This window comes from Oculina patagonica, chromosome 11, assembly GCF_052425735.1.
Source record: "Oculina patagonica isolate OP01 chromosome 11, crgOcupat, whole genome shotgun sequence".
NCBI classification, from domain to species: Eukaryota; Metazoa; Cnidaria; class Anthozoa; order Scleractinia; family Oculinidae; genus Oculina; species Oculina patagonica.
The window spans coordinates 10,258,222-10,283,158 of NC_135768.1; the positions used below are offsets into that span (position 1 = coordinate 10,258,222).

Here is a 24,937-nt window from a genome sequence, read left to right on the forward strand (position 1 = left end):
TCTGACATCAAGGTGACGGCGCAGTCAGCCATGCACAAAAGAGAAGTGCTCTGGAGTCGAGAATGGTGTCTCACGAGTTCTATGCGGACAATCCCTTGCTCCTGAGGATCATTTCCAGGGCCCACAAGATAGCCTAAATCAGGGGCCCATCACCTGGAGCCTCCATACGTACTGTATCCTTGAGTCAACCCTTTCCCGTATTGATTTATTTTTAGAATTGATCTCATGGGCTCCTGATCTCCCCGAGGCCATCACCTGATGAAGTGATGATCAAGTGAAGGGCTCCTGCCTAAATCAGGAGCGCTGCCTAAATGTAGCAGTACCTAACCCCATCTTTGTCTTTGTCTTTGTTTCTATTTTCTTTCTATTTTCTTTTAATTTTTAATATTCACTTTGTTTTCTTTATTGAGAGCCAACTTCAACTCCCTGATCTCTTCACGTTCCGGGCTGGATAGAGCACTTCACCAGAATTTGTGCATGGTGAGTGAAGCCAGTATTGGAGTAACGAAGTCGGTTTCTTAATTTATGTAAACAAACTTTGCACATAAATTACAGGTCGGTGTAGGAAAGCATATAAATATGCAAATTGCAAAAAAAAAAAAAAACATTCCATAAAAGGACTGTAATACGATACACAGGATAAAAGCAAGACTAACATTTTTAATACAAACAAGCAAAAGTTTAAACTACAGTTAATTTACATCATCTGTTTCCAATAAAATTATCTGCAATTCATTATTTATTTACTGTTATTTTAATATTTTAAAATCCTTTATAATTCCAAGATTTTTCATACTGCATCGATGCTGTAGTTTGGAACGAAGCTAATACCTTTCCGGTTAACACACTGATGTGGATGTAGAATTACTACAATACTGGTACGATTTAACCCTAGTCGTTAACTTTTTAAAGACGGTAGAAAATATCAGAAAAATGACAACTGACACATAATACGTTTTGTCACCTTGGTAAATGTTTGGCGCAACTTGTTAAACTATTCTTGACATTTCAGTAAGATACTTTCTTTTTACATTAAATTATATATTTTTCTGTTACGTTACAACTATGTTACCAAACAGGATTAATATTAAGAGCGTTTAGTTTGACGTTTTCAGTGTTTTTGTTTAAATGAAACTTGATTTGATTGTATACTCCAAAATGTTCCAGATAAGCCAGAGGCACGCGTGACTTGCTTTAAGCATACCACGCATACACATCAACACATGTTGTTCCACTGTTGCCATCTTCACTACAGTCAATCCAATCCTGTCCGTACCATATCTGCAATTCCTGGTTGCGTGACACAGTCAACTGATTGGACAGGTGGCGGAAAACGAGCTCCGGAGATGTGTGGTGAGTTCCATCAAGACGATAAAAGTGTTTCTTGTAGCAAACCGCACCGACGTCTGCTTTCAAGTCTCCAGCAGGCGGCAGAACGGCTTCTTTATTGGCATTTGTGATGATTGTCAATAAACCGTTCTTGCCATAGCTTCCTGAGTATCTGCAACCCCAGTAGGATGCCCTATCAACTGGGTTGCATTTGATCGACCCCGATTTGTGGATGAGCTTCATTGTCTTAATACGTCCACTCTTTGTGATGTTGAAGGCACCATAGTTGTCATCTCGTGCTCCAAAGCAAACAGGTTTCGTGTTTATCTTCTGCCAGCTCTCGAGCTCTAAAATTTAAAAAAAACATACATATCATTCCCAGTAGAAGCTTAAAAGGCGTAGCCAATCGATAAACCAATAATCGATACCAATCGATTTCACTCTTCGAATGATATTGATTGCCGATATAGCAATCAATGAAAAGCGATGACGAAAAAATGGTTGTGAGTTTGACTGCTATTGAACAATTGTCGATAACGATTGCTTCTTGCTCTATTATAAAAAAAAGTTACATTGCATACTGTAACTATCAGTACAAACCATGCATTAAAAGCAAACATTATAAAGTGAATCACCGACGCATTTTAAATTCATCATAATTGGCTGCTTAGTAGAGCAAGCACTGCTTGGTCAACTCCCAATTTTTTTCCAGTGGCTTTCCACCCTTGACATTTTTCTTGCCAATTAAAAATTTTAGAAAAACAATTCAGAATGATACAACTTGGCCCAAAATTGATTGGCTGATCGATTGATTGATTGATTGATTGACTGATCTACTCACTCATTTATGTTTTGACTAACTGTTATTTTATGGAAGCGGTACATGGCTATAAACTATACTATCAGTTAACTTAAAAGCTCTACCTTCACAGCGCGCCAGGGTTGTCTGACCATTCCCATCAGAGTATATCCAATAATCCCCGTTAACCATCTCATTTCCTTCACTGGCCTTGATCTCACCGCAAGATTCGGCAGGAAGCTCCGGAATAGAACCAAGAGGGACTGCGTGATAAAAAAGAACATCCTTAAAAATTGAATGTTTTGCAAGATCATGATGGGAAAATTGGGATTAAAATGTTGTGGTTATTTATATTTTAACAGGGCTCCAATTCTCGACCGTTACTTGTTATGTAGTTTTGGACATGAGTGCGAGGTAGCAAACCGCGATCTGAAATGATATGTCACCGTATATAGCAGTGGGACGCGCTAAATTTTACCACAAGCAGTTCTACAAGCATGATTACAAAGGTGCCAGTCTAAATCTCGCCTCTTCGAATTCACGTGACGTAACAATAAAATTTTATCAAAGGAATAAACTTCAGTTTCGTTGTTTTTAAGCTCTGATAAAGTTAATGGTCTTTATATTATTCTGTCGAATGACTGTGAAAACTCTCGAATGCGGCTTGATCTCTCTTCACACTGCATCTCAGAAACGAAAGGTTGGAAAAAACAAAAAAAAAAGTCACCTCTGTTGTTTGCCCGTTTCACGTAGTACCTTGTCGGATCCGACATAAAGTCTTCCGGTCTTGCTTCTTTGGTTCTATGGTTAAGTTCGCAGACGTTTTGACCAATATGGAAGTTATAACTTTGGCACGTGACTTCTTCTTCGCATCCCAAAAAGCACTCGTGAGGCCATCCAACCTTGTACGTTTTGAAAGTGTGACCTCTGAGGTACATTTGCCCGATGGAGTTTTCCTTCTGGTGACATTGGAAAGCAGCTTCAAATATACCAATCCGGGATATCAGAAATGTAACTGAGAGCCAGAACTTTCGATTCATATTGGGTTGAGTACGTCAGTGTCTGCTACAAGGGAAAAACTGGACTTAGTAAGAACAGAGTTTGAAAAGGTTTGTTATTTTCGAAATCTCCCAACCATTGCGTTCTTCCTTTGTAGTCAAAATCAGTGACCTCCATGTAGACATAAAACATACAACAATAGCTATGGTGATGACATCAATTTGAGGGTCTATCTTTCTTAACTTGGTCTCCTCAATAAACTTTGGCCAATTTCTTCCTCCGTGCTGAAAGGTGCTTGGTTATGATAATTATTAAGGTAACAATTTGTGGTATTTTTAAAAAAATATATGTATAATTTCATTCCTATTTACGGCACAGGAAGTTAAAGAGCGTGATGCAGATGTTTTCTCTGTTTTACGATCATAAAGAATATTTGTTAAGAAACGGAACTTGAACTTAGTTCCCCCTTTCCTCTTTGCGAAAGGGGGGTCCTGGGGTGCCTGTGACCCCTCCCCCCTTTTGTGGGATATTTGTTTGGAAAAAGTATACAAACATCGGCGAATACGCGCAAATCTTAAGATCAAATATATGTATTAAGACTTTCTTTACCAGATCTAGATACTCAATTTATGCAGCCATTTTTGCATGCTTGTCCCTCCCCCATGCTCACTATTCAGTGGTTTCTTTCACGCTTGCCGTGGTCAGGCTGTTAGACATGTTCTTAGAAATGTTATCGAAACCCTGACTCTGACTGCTCATACAACAAAAAATCACTTCTAGCAAACACACAACGTGAATGTCGACGTGACAATCTGTTACGTATCCGTGGTGTAACATAGTGAGTATGACCCCCTCCCCCTTTGAAAAATTCTAGCTACGCCACTGACTGCTGATAGCTCATAAGTTATTTTCCCCGCATGGTTTTGGCCAGAGGCCAAAACCGAAGGATGTTGCTTACTTCTTGAGGTCAATCTAAAGGTGACTTCGCTCCAACTGAATTAGCGAAACTGTATTCGTTTTTTTTTTCGGTTTGTCAGCAGGTACAATCTGAGGTAATCTGCAATACCGCTTAATCTGAAACAACAATCGAGTTTTTACATTTCTGACGCAATTTTCATCTGACGCATTAACTGGCACGTTTTATTTCTTGCCTGTCTTCATGGATCCTTTATTGGACCCGAAGACAAAGGGAATTAACAAGAAAGAGAAGGATATACTTCTTGATAAAAGAAATTAACATGAATGGCAAAAATAACTAAGACATTTTTGCCTGCTATACGACAAGTTTAAGAAATAATAGTAAATTAATATCTTCTTAAAAATATCGATTTTTTCTAAAATAATTCATCTTTCCTTACCTGTTTCCAAATCCAGAATAAAAACTAGTCCGATAAAGGACACTTTTCCTTTTTTGAAGTCTTAACTCTAACAAAACGGAACTCGAAATTAAAGTAGTGGTATCTGCCAGTTTAATTATATTTTTTTCTTGACATCTTTAAATTGATTGGTTGGCAAAAATTTTAACTTTTGCCAACCAATTATAGAAAGGATGTCAATATTCCCTCAATCTGCCACCAGCTTAGCAGAAAAAAATTCATTCTCATGCATTTTTTAATCTAACACAAATAATTCCCTTTGCAATTTTCATCTAGCACATTAGTTGCAAGTGAAATGCTTGGCTGTGGAAAGGCGAAATAAATAAGCTCCAATGAGCTCCACTGATTCATCTTACCTTACTCCCGAGACAAAAGGATTTGAGGTCCTTTATGTGTTGAGATATGAAAAAAAAAAGCTCAGCTAAGCGATCTTAAAATTAGTGTATTGCTAACCACATTCTTTTTAGCTTTGTTTGGTCATTTATAATTTTGTTTCAATCAATACATTTACACTCTTATTCTTGTTAACTTAAAGAGTAAAAACGTTTTCAGTAAGCGAACCGTTTAAATTAGTGTTCGTTTTTGTTTATTTAGTAGAGTAAAATGCCAGTTTGGAAGGTAAAATCCACCCTAACAGTTAAACCAGGTAATTAAACTTCAACGCAATATTGTCGCCCGCATATTAACTTTATTTTTTTAGCCGTAATGCTCAGCTGTGTTGAGACGGCTAGTAAAACACATGCCTTTTCTTCAATATTTCTGAGAAAGGGGAAAAAGGTCCTGATACCCTTGCCTCTTTCAGATCGTGTGATATTCTAAACTCATCCGAATAATCACCTTTTAAGCGTGGTCATGGAATCGGAGGTACTCCGCAAGAGAAATCAACTTTAAGACCAGGGAAATTAATGAAATAGAAATAAAATTGCTAATGTATGTAGTTATCCGTAGTCTACAGTTAAACAAAGAATCGTTTTTATGTTATTTCCATTTTTTTGCAGTAGAATTTACAACATGTTGCCATCATTATGTTTTCCCAACTGACAACTGCCCCAGGCAAATTTCTTTTAAATGCATATGCAAATACCACACGATTGCAATTACCCGTTATTAGTTATTTTTATTATGGAACTCGGGCTTCCCTTTTAGTATCGATAACTGTTTTGAATTGGTAATTACTGAAACTTGCTTGGTGGTACTAAAAACAACTCCCATAAATTGTAAATTATGTTACAAGGCGTTGTCCCGTCTCTTTGCCAAGCAGGCTTCTAAAACAGAGGAATTATTATTTGTACCGTCTCGATGTTATGCAGTGTATACTCATAGTTAGCTATATTTTATTGTCAAGAAACGATAATTTGCTGAATAAGAAACCTTGCGTGATTCTTACTTTAGCCCTGAACTCTATTTAGTTATTAGTGATATTGTTTCCATAAATGGAGTTCCTTTCATCTTCCTTTCACCTAAATTTTTTAAAGGGCAACCTTGGCCTTAATTAAAATAACTTGTGTTATGTGGTACTTTCATAGTTAATAATTCTTTGAAAACAGGTAGAAATGTTACAAGGCTTATATATTTTCAACCGTTAACGGCGAGATCGTTAATACCGTTTAACATGATGTCTTCCAACAATGTGTCGCAAATATTTAACTTTCGAGACACGCGAAATATAACTAAAGAGAAAAAGAAAGGTCGATAGTATTTGCTTATCCCGGAAAGAATTTTCGGTTTCTACAAAATTATAATCAGGCTTTGCTGTTCACGTCTGTTCCTTGAAAGGAGGAGGTAAATTATTTTTCTCTGTTTTTGAAATAATGCCAACGTAAATATATTTTATTTTCATACCTTCATTTCCAAGTGTGTAAATATTGTTTTTTTTACTTGTTTGCTGCCTACGTTTTGAGGGCAATTTAAAGGTGACTTCGTTCCAGTTAGCGAAACTGTATATATTTTTGTTTTCAGTTTGTCAGCAGGTGCAATATACAATACGGACCGAATTCAAACAACGAGTTTCTCAAATTTCCGACGCAATTTTCATCTGGTACAATGTCGTCCAAAACACAAAGTTGATAGAATCCCTGATTCTAATTATCTATTCGGTGCGTTAGTTTTGCTGTGAGTGAAAATGCTCAGCTGTCAAAAGGCGACAATTTGTGACCCTCTTTAAAAAAACAAGGAATATGGTACCTACATGGGCACGCCAAAATGACGCGCTAAACAATAGACAGTGAGTAAAATGACATTTGGCTTACAAGCGGCGTGCCAGAACGCGCACCTAACTAGATTTTGTTTTTGCTTGCATCGCACGATAACAAGAAAGAGGCGTGTTGCATCAAACAGTGAAGTGTGTCGAGCTCGGCGCCGAGTGAAATAACACGCCAGCGAGTCTGATAACACGCTATTCAAGCACGCAAATCGTGTCTAAAGGTGGATTTACACTGTCGCGTTTTTGGTGACGCACGTTATCGTACGTAAAAATTGTAAACGTACGTAAAAATGAAATTTTACGCGCGCGATTACGTGCGTCGAATTTACGGTGTCCAATTTCCAATGCCACGTTTTTTTCTTGGTATTTACGTACGTTATACGTACGTATACGCACGTAGCAATCGCGAGTGTTTTCAAAAAAGTTGAACTGAGTTCAACTTTTATCGCGGCTGTCTGCGGTTAAGCAGCGATCTACCCAATCATACTTTTGGATTTTGTCACATGACACCACTTACCATGTGGAAAATCATTTTGTTTTAAATCGCCGTCGATTTACATGGGAAAACATTCAGATGTAGAAGCACTTCTCATCGAGAAAGTCCGAACATTTCCAGCAATAATCTATAGAACTGACTACAGACACAAATTATACGAACGCAGTTGTGAAAGAAAACGCCTGGCGTCAGGTCACATAGGCTTTGAACCGGCAATCCGGGAAGATCGCCTCAAATCTTTTTGCTGGTTCAAAGCCTACGTGACCTGAGTTAGTTATTAAATTATTGTGTAATTTAAAGGGAGTTCCTTTCATCTCTTTTATGCCTAACCTGTTTTAGAAACAATCAGACATCTGTCTCTTACTATGTGACGTTTTTTCAACAGGTAGGAAGATATTATTTGAATACTATTTTGAACATTCTAACACCGTTTTTTACTCCGGCTAAAACCGTTCGAAAACAGTAAAAGTATGACATCTATAATGTCCTGAAAGAGTGTGTTAAAATATTTTTAAATTCTTGCATGGGCCGCGAAAGAAAAAAAAAGAAAAAAGATAGGTCGATTGTATTTGCTTATCCCAAAACGAATTTTCAGTTTGTGTAATATAATGCAGTTTTTCCTATTCACGTCTGTTCCTTGAAGGAGAGAAGTAAGTTGTTTTTTTCCACTGTTTTTGGAATAGGGCCAACGAATCAATTTTTTGTCGCACGAAAACTCCAGTACTGTTCCAGTCTTGTTGCGCTTTTTCATTTAAGGCACGAGCAATAACGTTCATTTGAACTTGTTGAAGTGAACGTATGCCATGATAACAAACTTCCTGCGATAAGTTTTATAAAAGATAAAGTATTAAATTCGAAGACATCTGTCCACCATTAACATGTATTCTTTACATACAGAAGGAAAATACCTTCATTTCGATTCCAAGTGTGCATATTTCTTCACGCGTTTGCCGGTTGCACAGTTTTTGAGACCATTTTAATAGGCCCTGTCCACATTAATCCGGATAAGTTTGAAAACGGAGAAATTTGAAAACGCCGTATGGTTATTTCAGGGTTGAAGCCTGACTGAATATCGTAAACAAACTGATGTTAGAATTAATGTGCTGGTGCTGCTGTAATGGCATAATTTTTATGGGCTCATTTTTTATATTTTATTTTTTACTTTCAATAATAAATTTCGTTCAAAGGATTCGAAAAAAAAAAATGCACACGTGTCTTTGTTTATTTTTCTACTGTTTTTTTTCTGGTGATACATTAGATGTTAGGCGCCAGGGCCAACTCCAAGTTAATTTAAGAGTGATCGGACTGCACAATATAGATGAAGTTGAAAATAGTTTTGTTTTTCTGTTACACTGATAGGATCAATGTTTGTTGGAAATCACCGGAGAAAATGATGCGGCTATGGAAAGCACATCTCTCAGCCAAATTAGCCAACAGTCCAAAATTGTATGAGAAAAGTGCCCTGTTTGTTAAATTCGTTGTAAATGGTATTTTTATTTGTCTCAATTTTACAGGCGTGTAAATCTCTTTTAAGCGTGGTTGTGGGTTCCGGATGTACTCTGGATTTAGGACCAGAGGCATTTATGACATAGAAATAAAATTGTTTATGTAGTTATTCGTAGTTTCCAGTGGAAGGAATAATAATTTTTAGATTTTTCCATCTTCTCCCTCCCCTTGGGACGCCGGCCAAACAGGCAATTCTGCTCCAGGCGAATTTTCTTTCAAATACAATTACAGGTTACACGGACTTCTGCTTCCCTTCTGATCAATCATTGTTTTGTTTTGGTAATTATTAAAGCTTGCTTGGTGGTAATTATAGCATTGTTTACTCAATTTTGCGTTTAGTTTAGACAATCTTAGAAATTTTCAATGAGCATGAAATTTAGGGATTGTGTGGTGTACTGATTATTTGTCACCCTGAACAATTTTGGAAAAAATTCATCGACGGGTTTTTGAAATAATCGCTTTTTTGCAAAAGAAGCCGTAAAAATGGTAAATAGAGCTAAACATTGAGCTCAACTCCGATTAAGATATTTTCATATTTTTCGAAATCGCGCAAGTCTACTTTCATCTAAAGGTTTGGATGTAGTATATGGGACATTTCTAAAAAGGAACGAGGGCTAAATATTCTCATTTAACATCAAATAAGAAACAAATTATGTTATATGAAGTCTCGTCTTTATTTTACGCATAAATTATACCATCTAAAAATAAATTCCAAGATATTTCAAAATTCCTCTTGTAGATTTCGATGAAACTCCATTGAGATAAAGGCAAACACACAAGGTATGCGTAGCATGTAGGATCTCGAGAGAAAATGCGGTTACGGCCTAAAATTCGATTCAGAACAAAAACCTGTGTGACGTCGTTGTCACGTGATATTCATTCTGATCGCTCAAAAATTTATATCATATTGAAGTTCAGTCTATGCGTAATGCATGTGATATTTTAGTTTTGTCATTGACATTAATCCCTTTAAGTATCAGGGTTTCAAAGTTGATTGGTATCGCTAGAAAAAAACTGGGTCGAGCCACCTTAAGGGTCGCTTTTACATGGTGCCCTATAAAATAATGCCATGACTTAATATAAATGCATGCGAATTTCTAAAAAATGTGTTGAGACGATATGAAAAATATGCTTAACAAAGCGATCTTAAAATTAGTGTACTGCTGCTCAAATTCTTACCTTAAAAACAAGGAATGAAATACAACTTCGTAAAAAAATGCCATAAAAAACCAGCATCCACCCTCCCTCGCAGTGAACTATACGACACAAAAGTTTCACGTAATATTGATCTGGATTTGAACGAAAATAGTGGCGGATTGACGGATTTGTCTTAACAAATATCAGGAATCTGGGGATTTGCGTACCTAATATGTTTACATTTTTTCCCGTTCGCAATGGTGAAGGTAACTATTTAAAGGTAGTTATGCGGCACTGCAAAACACGTCAATCAGCTGCATAATCTTGCGCGAAATTGTCCTGAAATTATACACATGGAATTTCCCCACAACAAATTCTTAATTGTTTATTTATTTTCAACATAACAACAAAGACTGTACTGCTATAGGACTAACACGTATATTGTTGAGGCGATATTTTGCATAGTATAAGTTCAAGGTTTTAGTCATTTCTGATGGGTTTTCATTTGTCTTATTGAAACGCAATTAAGGCGCGATTGCGTTGGTGATTATTTTCAATGTTTCGAAACTGAACAGCTGATTGTTGCACACCTTAACAAATCACATGTCAATATTACCGGTACTTAAAATGGGCTCTTTTCTGTTAATACTTATTTTCCAAACTGAGGAGTTTGATCACTGACGTTTTGCGGAAAAGAAAGTCTTTACAGACCTTAAGTATAAGCTTATTAAAAGAGACGGGAAGATTTATTGTGCTTTAACGATAATTGACGTTTGAGTGAGTTTTGTTATGGCAGACTATCTTAATGACTATAAAATGGTTAAAAATCTGTTAAAAATCGCAACTGGCAAAGATCAGACCACTTGGCTTTATGGAAAATGTGATTGTGGATTTGAACTCGGAACGACCAAGTGGCAGTGTGGAGAGCTGGAACCAGCGACATCATGATTACATCACGCCATTCGGCCACGCTGCTTCCTTGATCTTTCTTTCGTCAGCGCAGCGGTGGAGAGATCAGCTCTCAGCTTACAAACAATTACTAGATGAGGTTTTTGTGATATCCGGAATAATAAAGGACGAGGTAAGTGTTATCATCCGAAGCCGAAGGCTGAGGCTGATAACACTTACCGAGACCTTGATTATGTCGAATATCACAAAATTCGAATCTAACAATTGTTTTATTATACGTTGTTTTTCTGGTAAAGAAAATAATGACAAACAATTTTAACCTGTTTCAAAAGTTGTGCTAATTGCGGCTTGTCGTCCTGCTTAAGTCTGAATGCTTTTTCCTCAAAGTATCTCGTGGAATAGTTCCTTCCCAATTTATGTCAGTCATTTTGTGTTTTCTGAGAATTTATCGTCCAGCAGTTTTTCAACTCAGGTCAAACCATTTCTAGGTTGAAGAAAGGAATAGACAAACTATGAATTTCCTTCGCCGCCAGATGCCTGCCGCATTGCTCTTGGAAATCATGCATTGTGCGCGCAACCTACAGATTGGTGAATTATCTGCTAGCAGATTATTCACTAATCTGTAGGCTGCGCGGATTCCCAGAATTAGCTGTAGGCTCTAAGCCAATGATAACACAGCTAGTGACTATAATGTATAATAATAGGAGTTATTAGGCTAATTTGTTATTGACCCTCAACGCTATCTTCAGGGACATCAATGTAGACATTCTCCACCCCCTCCCCCGCAAAGCATTAATATTTTGCAAGGGGGAGTGGGTACCAGTTGAAATACAGCCATCCTCAGAAAAGGGGAAAATAAGCATGTACACTGACTAGTTTGGTAAAAACTATGAGTTTAACTTCATTTTTGTTTTTACGTTATATTTGGCGTCGCCGTCGTAAAAAATCTTTTATATCTGTAGAATGCTAGGAGAAAACATGTTTTGAAAGGACTTTCGAAATTAGCTTGTTTTTTTGTTCATTTTATAGGCACTAACAAAATATTTTTGACAGCTGTAGGCTAATATAGTGCGGAAGGGATACAAGGGAGGTACGATATCGAGAAGCGGGAGTTTTCAGAAGTCGGAAACCGAAGCTTAAGAGAATAGGTAAAAAAAAAATGAGAAAGCACAAAAAAGGGAGCCACTGAAGAAAGGACGAGATCCGGAAGATAAAGTGTTTAGTTACTGTTATTTATCCTTCATTTTCCAATTTTTGTATCTATACTATAGCCCAGAACGAAGCTAATACCTTTAAAGATACTGACACACTTGATGTAGAACAACTACAATATTGCGAAAATACAATTTGTTTCAACTACTCTTAGCATTTCAGTAGCTTACTGTCTTTTTACATTTCCTATTACTTTACAACTATGTTACTGAACAAGATTTATATTAGGAGCGTTTACGTTGACGTTTTCAGTGTCTTTGTCTAAACTGAACTTGATTTAATTATATTCTCTAAAATGTTTCAGATAAGCCACAAACTGATGTGCTTAGCTTTAAGCGAACCACGCATACACATCAACACATGTTGTGCCACTGTTGTTATCTTCACTACAGTCAGTCCAATCCTGTCCGTACCATATCTGCAGTTCCTGGTTGCGCGACACAGACAGCTGATTGGACAAGTTGCGAAAGACGAGCTCTGTTGATGTGTGGCTAGTTCCGTCAAGACGGTAAAAGTGGTTTTTGCCGCAACTACTCTGTAAGTCTCCAGCAGGTGGCAGGACGGCTTCTTTGTTGGCATTTGTGATGATAGTCAGTAGAGCGTTATTGCCATACGCCGCCAAATTCCTGCAACCCCAGTAGGACGCACTGAAATTTGGGTTGCATTTGACCGACCCCGATTTGTGGATGAGCTTCATTGTCTTAAGAAGTCCACTCTTTGTGATGTTGAAGGCACCATACTTGTTACCTCGCGCTCCAAAGCAAACAGGTTCTGCGTTTATCTTCTGCCAGCTCTCTAAATTAAAAAAAAAACCTTACAATTTCATATCATTCCAGTTTGTCGAGTTTGTTCGTACCACGAGTCAAGTTCGAGCCCGAGTCAAGTTCGAGTCACGAGTCAAGTTCGAGTCAAGTTTTTTTTTAAATTTATTTTTGGTCTGTTGGTTTTAATTGCTGTATTACATACAAAATGTTGTACCAGAAGTGCAGGAACAGCAAGACTTGGCTCTCAATGCCGATTGCGAGAGCTGATTCCTTCATCGGTTCGCAGCTGCTTTTCAAAGAAGTAAACATTCCTTGGCATCCCAGTGAATTTGATCGTAACAGTTTCCTATTTATATTAATTACTCACAACTGAGGCAGAGGTTCCACTTCAACGACACAAAAATTATATTTAAAAAGCACTTATCAAGGGAACTTGAATGTTGCCTGCGTGAGCGAACGGACAAGCGGCGGCCGAAATATTAGTAACACCAATCGTGACGTGACGTCCAAAATATGACAAAAGTGGGCAAAGGTCACGCTTTTTTTTCAAAGCTTGCTTGATTCCAGCTATACAGTTAAAAGGCATTACTCGAAAATGTCTGGATATTTGTTGATTCTTTCACTTTTTCAGCACAAAATGAATACATCAGGAGACATGACAAAACAAGGTCTCTGTAAAAAAATTTTTCCCCCATTTCTGGGACTCCGGGACATACCGACGGTAATGCAAGCGATCCATTTCTTTCAAATTGCGAGTAATGCAAGACTGATGCCAAATTCGGAGCTGCTCGATAAAAAGTTATTCTAAATCTAATGAAACAAAAATTGAAACAAAAATTATATGAATTCCAACTGTGCATCAAAATATCACTGATTGAAACGGCGAGTCCGTCGCCGCTTCTCGAAATAGAACGCGATGTTAATTTCGCGTATTTAATGGGGAAAATATTCTTCGTCGCCCAAGAAAAGCCGCTAAGAAGCCACCGGCAAAAGCATATGGAAAAGCGATGAAATTCATTCCGGAAATGTTTTATAAACATAGAATTGAAAGACGGAGCAAGGAATACCGGTAGTTTAAAGTTTTAATTATAGCCGTTCAAAATACAAATAGGTCTTCGCGATCGCGTCTGCATCGGAAAACTTTGTCGTGTGAAAAACCTAACTGCTAACGCTGATGAGGTCTTAATTTACCTCTGCGACATTTTTTGACATTATTACTTCTAGTCAAAAGATCTTGCTAAAAAAAGGTGAGAAAAAACATTTGAATCGATCTTGACTCGTGACTCGAACTTGACTCGGGCTAGAACTTGACTCGTGGTACGAACAAACTCCACATCATTCCCAGTTGAAACATAAAAGCTAAAGTTTAAACTCTAAATCTTAATACAGGCGTAGCCAATCGATCAACCAATAATTGATACCAATCGAATTCACTCTTCGATTGATGTTGATTGCCGACGTAGCAATCAATGAAAAGCGATGACGAAAAAATGGTTGTGAGTTTGACTGCTATTGAACAATTGTCGATAACGATTGATGCCAGTTCTATTATATAAAAAAGTAACATTACATATTGTAACTATCAGTACAAACCATATGACTATAATGTAGGTGGGGGGGGGTAAAAGCACACATTATAAAATGAATCACCGACGCATTTTAAATTCATCATAACTGGCTGCTCTCAATTTTTTTCCAGTGGCTTTTCACGCTTCACATTCTTCTTGCCCAGTAAAAATTTTAGAAAAACAAAAAAGATACTACTTGGCCCAAAATTGATCGGCTGATTGATTGATTGATCTACGCACTCGGGCTCATTTATTGATTGATTAACTGTTATTTTATGGAGGCGGTACAGGCTATAAACTATGCTATCAGTTAACTTAAAGGTTGTACCTTCACAGCGAGCCAGGATTGGCTGACCATTCCCATCAGAGTATATCCAGTAATCGCCGTTAACCATCTCATTTCCTTCATTGGCCTTGATCTCACCGCAAGATTCGGCAGGAAGCTCCGGAATAGAACCGAGAGGGACTGCGTGATAAATATATAAAAAATAAAATCCTTGAAAATCGAAGGCGATTTTTGCAATATCATAGTGCTGGAAATTCTAGCAAGAAGAATATAACTTACATCAGATATACTTTGCAGTCCAGGGAACAGTTACTACTCCCTCAGAATCATGTTAATTTTTATTTTAACAAGGCGCCAATTATCGCACGTAACTTTGTTACTACAGACATGGGCATGAATACGAGGTTGCAAACCGCATATTATAAGATGGAAATGCACCGTTTTAAAATTAGGACGCTCGTGGCTTTAAATATTGCCTCAAGCAATTCTGCAAGCGTGATTACAAAACTTCTCAGTCTCAATCTTGCTTCTTCGCATTCACGTGACGTAACACGAAAGTTTTATCTAAAAAATAAACATTAGTTGTTTGTTTTTAAGTTGTGATAAAGTTAATGGTCTTCCTGAGTCTTCATACTGCTCCGCCGAATAAGTTTGAGAACTCTTGACTGCGGCTTGATCTCTCAACACACTGCATCTCGGGAGCGAAAGGTCCACGTTGTCATTGTTATAGAAGCGGAGGATTTGTTCCTCAAGCAAAAACACAACTGATGATTTATTCTGTTTAGTCTAAAATGCAAGGCAAGGAATTAATTGTTAACCCAGAATATTTACCACCTTGTGTATGTTGCCAGGACGATGTTGGAACGGTATTTTTTTCTATTTTTTAGATGTATGGATTTCGTTAGAATATCTGTGCCAGCGAGGTCTGGAACATACTAGGCTCGAGGCGAAATTAGATAAAACACATAAACTAGCATATATGAAGCCATACAAGCTGTGGCCTTTAAAATGGATGCGTTGCTGCGCTGAAAAAAAAAAGAAGCAAACAAGAAAAGAATCACCTCTGTTGTTTGCCCGTTTCATGTAGTACTTTGTCTGATCCGGCATAAAATCTTCCGGTCTTGCTTCCTTAGTTCTATTGTTGAGTTCGCAGACATTTTGACCAATATGGAAGTTAAAACTTTGGCAAGTCACTTCTTCGTCACACCATAAAAAGCACTCGTGAGGCCATCCAACCTTGTACGTTTTGAACGTGTGACCTCTGAGGTACATTTGCCCGATGGAGTTTTCTTTCTGGTGACATTGGACAGCAGCTTCAAATATACCAATCCGGGACATCAAAAACGCAACTGAGAGCCAGAACTTTCGATTCATATTGGAATGACTACGTAAGTGTCTGCAGTGCTACAAGGGAAATAAACGGATTGAATAACAACAGTATTTATTTTTATTGTTGAGAGCCAGAACTTTGGATTTATATTGGATTAAGTATTAAATGCTGAAATAAAAGGAAAACTACAAAGCGAAAGAAAGGCATTTATGACAACAGTGTTTGAAATGGCATTGTTATTATTGAGGCATCCCAACAATCGCCTTACGAGTTTGTTGAAGAAATTGGTGACCTCTCTTATACGCAAAACCACAGCTATGGTTATGTATCCATTTGAGGGTCGGTTTTTTCTAGGCTTAGTCCCATGAACTTGAAGGAAATTTGGCAAATTAAGTTTTACACGTTTGGTAAAAATAAAGCAATTATTTGCAGTATTCTTCAAAAACAAAAACAACATCATGCAAGTTTCCAATCTTATTTACGACACAGGGACAGCGCGATGCAGGTGTTTTCTCTGTTTTTCTTTTTTTGTTGTTGTTAAGAACGTAACAAAAAAATAAGTTTCCCTTCCCTCCTCGCTGTTTACTCATACACTAGTGGTAACCACAGGTTAGAGAGTGCGGGCCTCGATGCAGTTAAGAGAAGGTACTGGGAGGGAAGTGTTTTTTGTTAGTTTGGAAGGTCGAGTAACGCGTGACGCTAAAATCACGAATTTTTTTTATCGTTTCCTATTGCCGCGAACCAATCAGAGTTATTTTTTTGATTGACAGTTTTGCGAAGTGTAGTCGAGCACGCGGTGTGAATTGAGATGTGATTTTCCTCCGTCGGCAAACTCGCTTTGTTGTCAGTGTTATAAGGAATTTCTCGAGAATAACCGTTGTTGGAATCATTCGCTTTGCCGTAGTTTATCTGTGATACAATCACAGCAGATCTTCTCAAAAGCAACACCTATAAAACAACGTCTGCAAAACGTAATGTCTGCAAGACAGAAGCCTCGATCTAATGCGACAAACTGTTGATTTTTCGCATTCTTATCGCTCTCGGAGACAAGATTTTTCTCTTCCGGTGTTACGACAAACTGTCGTGATTGTGGAAGAACAAAATTTTCAACTTCCGGTTTGCAAATAGCCTTTATAAACGTGGCGCGCACGCGTAATACGCAATCCGCTGGTCAGTGTCAAGATTAGGGTTGCGGGCCTCTCTTGGTCCCGCAATTATATATTTGCTATATAGCTAGAAGTGAGTTTTAATTGTCTCGTTTTACCTAATTCACCCAAAAAGTCATTGTTTTGCTGGGGGCACTTTCCACATGCACTTAAAAAGCACTATTTGTAAACAATACAGAGGCAGTTTTATTTAACAAAATTCGTTCGATTACAGATTACAGTGTTGGATTAATTTTCTAATAAATATTTTTTGCCTATTAACTATATGTGTAGGTAACTCCTGAGAAACAACAGAAAGAGAATAAAAAGGATTCGAAAGATCGATTGAATAAATTGATCAAGAAACGAAAGCTGCAGGTAGTATATAAAAAATATTTTAATTTCGTTCTAACTAAGGCCCGGGTTCAAAATTTAAAGTAAAAATGATAAAAATAGTTGTCACGAAAGTTAAACGTACTTTTTTAACTTCGCTTTTAAAACTAACACTTTATTCTGTTCTAAAATAAGCTATCGTTTCTTACCTATTTCCGAATCAGGAATTAAACTAGACCGATTCCCAAGTCTTTCTTTTGTTGTTGATGTTTTGAATAATTGTTTAAAAACGGAACTCGAGATTAACGTAATGCTATCCGCCACTGTTTATGCATCATTACTATTAGCTTTTCTTGACATTTTATATTCTGTCAATCAATCAACTGACTGAATTCTAGAAAGGATCTCGGTATTCCGGCCGTCTGCCACCCGCTAAAAAGTCAGCTTAGCGCGGGAACAGAATCGGCATTGTGGTTCAAAACAAAGATTTCCAAAAGCAATTTTTATCAAGCACAAGTGAAAGTGTTCAGCGGTGGTATAATTCACCAAATAAGCTTCATTATGCTTAACAACGCGATCTTAAAATTAGTGTACTGTGATTCACTTTCTTATTTACTTTTTTTTGGTCATTTATAATTTCTTTTAACCAAGCCATTTACACTCCAATCCATATTTCGCATACCATTAGGCTTCATGCTAATCTAAAGAGAAAATCGGTAATCAGTAAGCTAAACTGTAATAATTATTGTCTAAGTTTATTTGGTAGAATAAAATGCCAGTTTGGAGGGTAAAATACCCCCAACAGTTAAACACAGGGTTATCAAACTTCGACGCAATTTTTATCGCCCGCATATTTATTTTATTTTTCAGCAATACCGAAGAAAATGGCTTATAAAGCAAGTAAAACAATGCACAGATGTGTTAAAGCGACTGTAGTAAAATTGTTGAAAACAAATATATTGCTTTTTCTGCATTATTTCCGAGACAGGAGAAGGTCTTGATACCTTTGGTTCTTTCAGAGTTTAAGTCTCCCTGAATTCCTTCAACAAACTGATCTCAAAATTAGTGTACAAGAACTGCTGTTGATACATCATTTTAATTTGTACTTTTTTTATTTTTTTAGTTCTTTTCTTCTCGGTGCGAAATTGCATGAGAATGAGGTCTTTTTGTAAATCGTTTCTAATCTACAGACGGTATTTTTTCACACTGGAAATGCAAATTTGTATCTATATTTTACACGTATGCTTATCCCTTTTGAGCGTAGTTTTGGGTTTAGAAGTATTTTGCAAAATAAATTAAATTTAGGACAGGAGACAATTTATAAATTTGAAATGAAAGTTGTTTGCAGTTGAAGAAAGAATCATTGTTACTAATTTCCATGTTTTTTGGGGGGATCGTATTTCTAATTTCTTGTCCTTATATATTATCGTCTCTCTCTACTGACAGCGGCACGACGAAAATTGTCTTTTTAATACAAAGATTGTCACGACTGCAATTATTGGTTATTAGTAAATTTTTAATCGGACTTCGGCTTCCTTTGTGATCGATCATTGTGTTTAATTCGTTGTTGTAATTACTAGAGCGTGTTAGGTGGTACTAATAGCAACTTCCATTTAAGAATAGAAAATGTATTATGACTTTTCTTTGAGTTATACCAGATTTCATGAGTGTTTCTATAACTTGATAGAAATACTAAAAATATTTTCGATTTGTTTTCTAAAAGTTCTTATAGTTAGGTTGCAAGGCGTCGATTTCGCCTCTTTGTAAGCAATCCAGTCATTTTTTGACAAACAGGCTTCTGAAACATAGGAATTATAGTTTGTTCAGTCTCCGTTCACACTCATAGTTTTCTGTTTTTACGTAAACCAACGGTTATACGATAATTTGCCGATGGGAAGCCTTGCTTGATGTATGGTGACCATTGCTTTAAAAAATCATAAGTTTAAAGGTGTTGTTTGAGATGAGTTTTCTGCCACAAAGGATGTGTCGCAAATATTTAACTTTTTGGGCCGCGAAAGAAAGAAAGCAGAAAAGAAAGGTCGATTAATCAGCTTTTGGTATTTACCTCTGTTCCTTGAAATAGGGAAGTTAAACGTTTTTTCGCTGTTTTTTAAATAAAGCGAAGAAATTAAAACATTGTCAAGCGTCAACTTCAGTCTACAGTGGTCTAGTCGCGCTACTTCGCTAAAGATTCGAGCAATAAAGTTTATTCTTGAAGTAAGCGCTACTAAAAATAAGCGCTTCTGTAGCAAGTTCCTTCGATCACAGATGTTTTGTAAATGTGAAAATAATTTGAAGACACCGGTCTGGCATAACTATGTAGTCTTTACATGCAGGAGGAAACAAACCTTAGTTTCCAAGTGAGTATATTTTATCACGAATAGGTTGCATATTGTTTTAGGTTTATCATAAGGTGACATCATTTTTACTTAGCGAAACTGCATTCACTTTTTTCCTGTTTGTTCAGCTGTAATAGGGCTGAAACAACGAATTTTTTAAGCTCTGCACACAATTTTCCTGTGGTGCATTAGTTTTCGTGTTCTTCTTCTTACCTTCTGTCAATGAGAGAGGGTTAAACTATTTGACAAAAGAAATTTTTCAACGTGAATGATAAAATTAGCTTACCTTTCACCGGTGACGACAAAGATGCCTTGATATGCGAATACAAGGAGGGCTCCTGAGAAACAACAGAAAATAAATAAATTTCTTGAAAAAGAAACCGATTCAAGGCGAATTAAAATATGTCAAGCAGAGAAAGCTACTGATGATTTTTTTTGAATTTCCTTATAACTATTAGCAAGATTTAAAATTTTGAGTAAAAAAAATCGTCATCCTCCCCTGCTGAAAATAATAAAAAACAGTGTGATGAAAATTAAAACAAACTTTATGAAGTTTGCTTCTAAGCACTTACACTCTATTTAGTAATAACAAGACTTAAATTATCACGAATTTCTTAAGTAATCCATCATTTCCTACCTTTTTCCAAAACAGGTATTAAACGAGGTCGATTCCTGAGATTTTCTTCCTTTTATGTCTTAAATAAATGTTAAAAAGCGGAACACGAAACTACCGTACTGCTTCCCACCACTGTTTTTGCGTCACTTCTTATTAGGTTTCTCTTGACATTTAATTTTTAGTCAATCAATCAAGTGAATGAAGTTTAGAAAGGATCTCAATATCCTTGTAATATGCCACCCGCCAAAAAAGTCAACTTAGCAGAAAGAATCAGTAGTCTGCAATGTGGTCCAAAACGAACAATTCCCTACGCACCTTTTACCTTGCTCATTAGTTTTAATGCAAGTAAAAATGCTCAGCTGTGGAAAGGCGATTATTTATAAAATTCTCCAAAAAAGTTTCATTCATCTTACCTTATTCCAGGGACGTGGGCTCCCTGCTAAAATATCTTTATTATTATTATTATTATTATTATGACAGAAGGACCCGAGGTCTTTTATGTGCTTTCCCTTTTTTAACAAAACCAACGAAAAAATTATTGTTAAGCGAAAACTTCAATCTCATTGCACTTTTTTTTCGTTTAAGATACCACCAAAAAAGTTGATTTGAACTTGTTAAAGTATGCGCTTTAAAAAGAAAAAATAAGGCGTTTGTCATTATTACAAACTTCCTGTGATATTGCAGAAGTTTTGTAAAAAAAAAATTATGAAGACCCGGGCAGGATAAATATTATCAAAAAAGAAGAAAGTCATTTTATAGGTGACTTAGTTTTCAGTTAGCAAAACTGTATTCACTTTTATTTTGCAGCTGTTTTGTTAAGCTGCAATAAAGCCTGAAACAACGAGTTTATCAAACGCCCGACGCAAATTTGTTCTGGCGCATTAGCTTACTTGTTAACTGTTTTCAATAAGAGGTTATACTTCTTAATAAAAGAAACTATCGTGAATAGAATTAATGAAAAACTATAAACCTTTTACCGACGGTGACAAAGATTCCTTGATGACTCTCGTAATGCGAGTGCAAGGAAGCTCCTGAGAAAGAACAGCAAAATTAATATCAAAAAAAAAATATTCAAGGCTCTATGAAAAAATAACATGCAGGCGAATTTCAAAAGTAATCTTTAATTTCTTACCTATTTCCGAATCAGGAATTAAACTAGGATGACTCCCGATACCTTCTTTCTTTTGACGGCTTGGATAATTGTTTACAAACGGAACTCGAAATTAATGCAGTGCTGCCCGCCACTGTTTTTGCATGATTATAATTAGCTTTCTCTTGACATTTAATATTCTCTCAACCAAACAAACTGACTGAAGTCTAAAAAGGATCTCAAATTTCCCTTCATCTGCCACTCGCTAAAAAAGTCAGCTTAGCAGAAATAATCTGCAATGTTGTCCAAAACAAAGAATTCCCCACGCATTTTCCATCTAGCACACAAGTTTTAATAAAATTGAAAATGCCCAGCTGTAGAAAGGCGACTATTGTATAATTCTCTGGTTAATCATCATTTATTTTACCTCATTTCCAAGACAGAAAAACCCGAGGAAAAATATGCTAAACAAAGCGATTTTAAAATTAGTGTACTGCTACTCAAATTCATTTAATTTCAGTGTTTCCATCAATTTATAAATAAATTTATGTTTGCGTGACTTCTGTTTTAGCTATCTAACTTTTAATAAATAAAAAAATGGAGAGATTGGTAAACAAAACATCTGCGTGCTGTTTTTGTTTGAGCTGATTCAACTACGTTTTAGTGATATTTTGGCTGTTGTATTGCTCTTCTGAAAGTTGAATAAACTGAGAATATTGCAGATGACATATCTTTAATTTTTTACCATTGTAAAAAATAGTGCACAGAAAAGGGAAGATTTTTTGTTTCCAAGTTTCTATATGTGTTCGGACAGTATCCAGTATTTGGAATGAAATTTAATAAGGTCTTGGAAATTAACGTTCCACTTAACTAATGTCGCAGAAATAAACGCGACTTAAATTAACGCGAATTTTGAGAAATCGCGTTAATTTCATAAGGTAAGCACGAAGGTCGTAATGCCTTTGGACTGACACGTATATATCTTTGAAATATTTTTATATAGAAATGCGATATTTTGTATGTCAGTGCAAGAAGTCATTTCTGGTCAGTTTTCCGCGGGCCCAACTGAAACGCAATTAAGGCGCGATCTTGTTGGTGTTTAATTTCAGTGTTTTGAAACAGAACAGCTGAAAATTGCGCACTTAAAGGGACCGTTTCACGGTACTGCGCATGTACAAGCTATGACGCAAGCAAAGTAACTTCTATTGTTTATTGACCAATCCGAAGCGATATGTCAATATGCAAATCCAACGCGTAATTTGCCCGTGCCACGGAACTTTCGCGTAGGCGCTAGCTGGTCGATCGACTCGTCTGACTCGTTCAATCGACTCTCTTCACAATTTCAAAGCTCATGTTGAAAATGACGCCAGCATCTGGTACATTTTCAACTGCCAGTGTTATGGTGTGTGCTCAAGGATAGACAACTGGAAAGATGAAAGCAAATCAAATGATTTTCCTTGCAAATCGTGCGGCGCACTAAACGACAAGATACCTCTGCATTGCTTTGTTTATATGTCCGGTGTGATTGAAAAAAGGGGTAAAAACGGAAACGATTTTCAATTCTCCTTATACTTTAAAGCTTGTACATTCAACGCTTTTGTTATGATAGAATTCTTCCACTCTCATGCAGCTGCTGTGAAGATAAATCGACTGAAACGTACGTTCGAATTCGAATTGAGATGCGGGAAACTTTTAACCGGGTTTCTAAAATATTATCCTAGTCAACTCTCTAAGTGCGGCCGCGGCCATTGTAAAGGAATTTTTGGGTACAGTTTGCCCTTAAGATTACTGCGCTCGCTCCAGTTTACCCGCCAATACGGTCTACCGCAATAACTAGTTTCCAGCTTCCGCAAAAACAAAATGGCGGCTTCAGAAGAAAGTAGAAGGCAAGGAGACACGTATATTGAGACGATTAATTCATTTTACCACTTTAAGTATTCCGGACAGCTTTAATCAAGGTATAGTGAGCTTTGAGGAATGACTTTCCCTTAAATTAAAAAATAGGGGTCTTAGCTTTCCGGGTCTTAGTTTTCCGGGGGTCTTAGCTTTCCGGGTCTTAGTTTTCCGGGGGTCTTAGCTATCCGGGTCTTAGTTTTCCGGGGGTCTTAGCTCTCCGGTTCTTAGCTTTCCGGGGGTCTTAGCTTTCCGGGTCTTAGTTTTCCGGGGCTTAAAGTGCCACTATGATCAAATTTTCGATTTCCATTTTTTACATTTTCGTGTACAATAAGACTTTCTTACTCACCTTGCCAATTTTCAATCCATTACCAACGTCAGAAGTCGTTTTATTTTAACGTTTATTTCCGATAATTTACGGCCGCCATTAAACAACCTTGTTCCAAGGCTTGGTTGCAAATAGGGAGAAAATGACGCCAAAGGCTCCAAAATACCTCATGGGTTGAAATTAAAATAAAAATCAGCATAGAAAATTGCACGAAAAACAAGCCCAAAGTTTTTGTTTCTTTTCGCTTGAGTTTCAATACATATCGTTATTATAATTTCAACCCGTGAGGTATTTTGGAGCCTTTGGCATTTGTGATATCCGGAATAATAAAGGCCGAGGTAAGTGTTATCATCCGAAGCCGAAGGCTGAGGCTGATAACACTTATCGAGACCTTGATTATGTCGAATAACACAAAATCCGAATCTAATAATTGTTTTATTATACATTGTTTTTCTGGTAAAGAAAATAATGACAAACAATTTCAACCTGTTTCAAAAGTTGTGCTAATTGCGGATGTCAATCATTTTGTGTTTTCTGAGAATTTATCGTCCAGCAATTTTTCAACTCAGGTCAAATCATTTGAGGTTGAAGAAAGGAATAGACAAACTACGAATTTCCTTCGCCGCCAGATGCCTGCCGCATTGCTCTTGGAAATCATGCACTGCGCGCGCAACCTACAGATTAGTGAATTATCTGCTAGCAGATTATTCACTTATCTGTAGGTTGCGCGGATTCCCAGAATTATCTGTGGGCTCTTAGCCAATGATAACACAGCTAGTGACTATAACGTATAATAATAGCAGTTATTAGGCTAATTTGTTATTGACCCTCAACGCTATCCTCAGGGGCATCAATGTAGACATTCTCCACCTCCTCCTCCGCAAAGCATTAATATTTTGCAAGGGGGAGTGGGTACCAGTTGAAATACAGCCATCCTCAGAAAAGGGGAAAATAAGCCTGTACACTGAATAGATCGGTAAAAACTATGAGTTTAACTTCATTTTTGTTTTTACGTTATATTTGGCGTCGCCGTCGTAAAAAATCTTTTATATCTGTAGAATACTAGAAGAAAACATATTTTGAAAGGACTTTCGAAATTAGCTTGTTTCTGGTTCATTTTATAGGCACTAACAAAAGATTTTTGACAGCTGTAGGCTAATATAGTGCGGAAGGGATACAAGGGAGGTACGATATCGAGAAGCGGGAGTTTTCAGAAGTCGGAAACCGAAGGAAATAGGTAAAAAAATGAAAAAGCACGAAAAAGGGGAGCCACTGAAGA

The 24,937-nt window shown here is 36.9% G+C and overlaps 1 protein-coding gene across 5 annotated transcripts; it reads right to left on the reverse strand.

Moving 5' to 3' along the window:
• Window positions 1-406: 406 nt before the first annotated feature.
• LOC144630244 (uncharacterized) lies at window positions 407-21,785 on the reverse strand. 5 transcript variants are annotated; one of them, XM_078488583.1, is made up of 6 exons: window positions 21,480-21,785; window positions 21,318-21,378; window positions 20,018-20,069; window positions 15,646-15,988; window positions 14,627-14,764; window positions 11,836-12,761 (listed from the first exon to the last, which is right to left on the reverse strand). In XM_078488583.1, the coding sequence occupies exons 4-6, from the start codon at window positions 15,956-15,958 to the stop codon at window positions 12,298-12,300; spliced, it is 915 nt and encodes a 304-aa protein (XP_078344709.1). In that variant the 5' UTR covers window positions 15,959-15,988; window positions 20,018-20,069; window positions 21,318-21,378; window positions 21,480-21,785; the 3' UTR covers window positions 11,836-12,297. The 5 variants fall into 5 exon arrangements, with proteins under 5 accessions (XP_078344707.1, XP_078344708.1, XP_078344706.1 ...); XM_078488581.1 differs by lacking the exons at window positions 11,836-12,761; window positions 14,627-14,764; window positions 15,646-15,988; ... (1 more) ...; window positions 21,318-21,378; window positions 21,480-21,785 and adding exons at window positions 407-1,676; window positions 2,254-2,391; window positions 2,856-3,193; window positions 4,486-4,555; XM_078488582.1 differs by lacking the exons at window positions 11,836-12,761; window positions 14,627-14,764; window positions 20,018-20,069; window positions 21,318-21,378; window positions 21,480-21,785 and adding exons at window positions 407-1,676; window positions 2,254-2,391 and having other exon boundaries at window positions 15,646-17,313.
• Window positions 21,786-24,937: the final 3,152 nt, after the last annotated feature.

Excerpts from the sequence above, each read along its gene's own strand:
- LOC144630244 (XM_078488582.1), bottom strand. The coding sequence starts at position 15,958 with ATGAATCGAAAGTTCTGGCTCTCAGTTGCGTTTTTGATGTCCCGGATT. Across the intron at positions 2,392-15,645 it reads GAAACGGGCAAACAACAGAG|TCCCTCTTGGTTCTATTCCG; the intron begins GTGATTCTTTTC and ends TTTATCACGCAG. Across the intron at positions 1,677-2,253 it reads AACCCTGGCGCGCTGTGAAG|AGCTCGAGAGCTGGCAGAAG; the intron begins GTAGAGCTTTTA and ends TTTAAATTTTAG.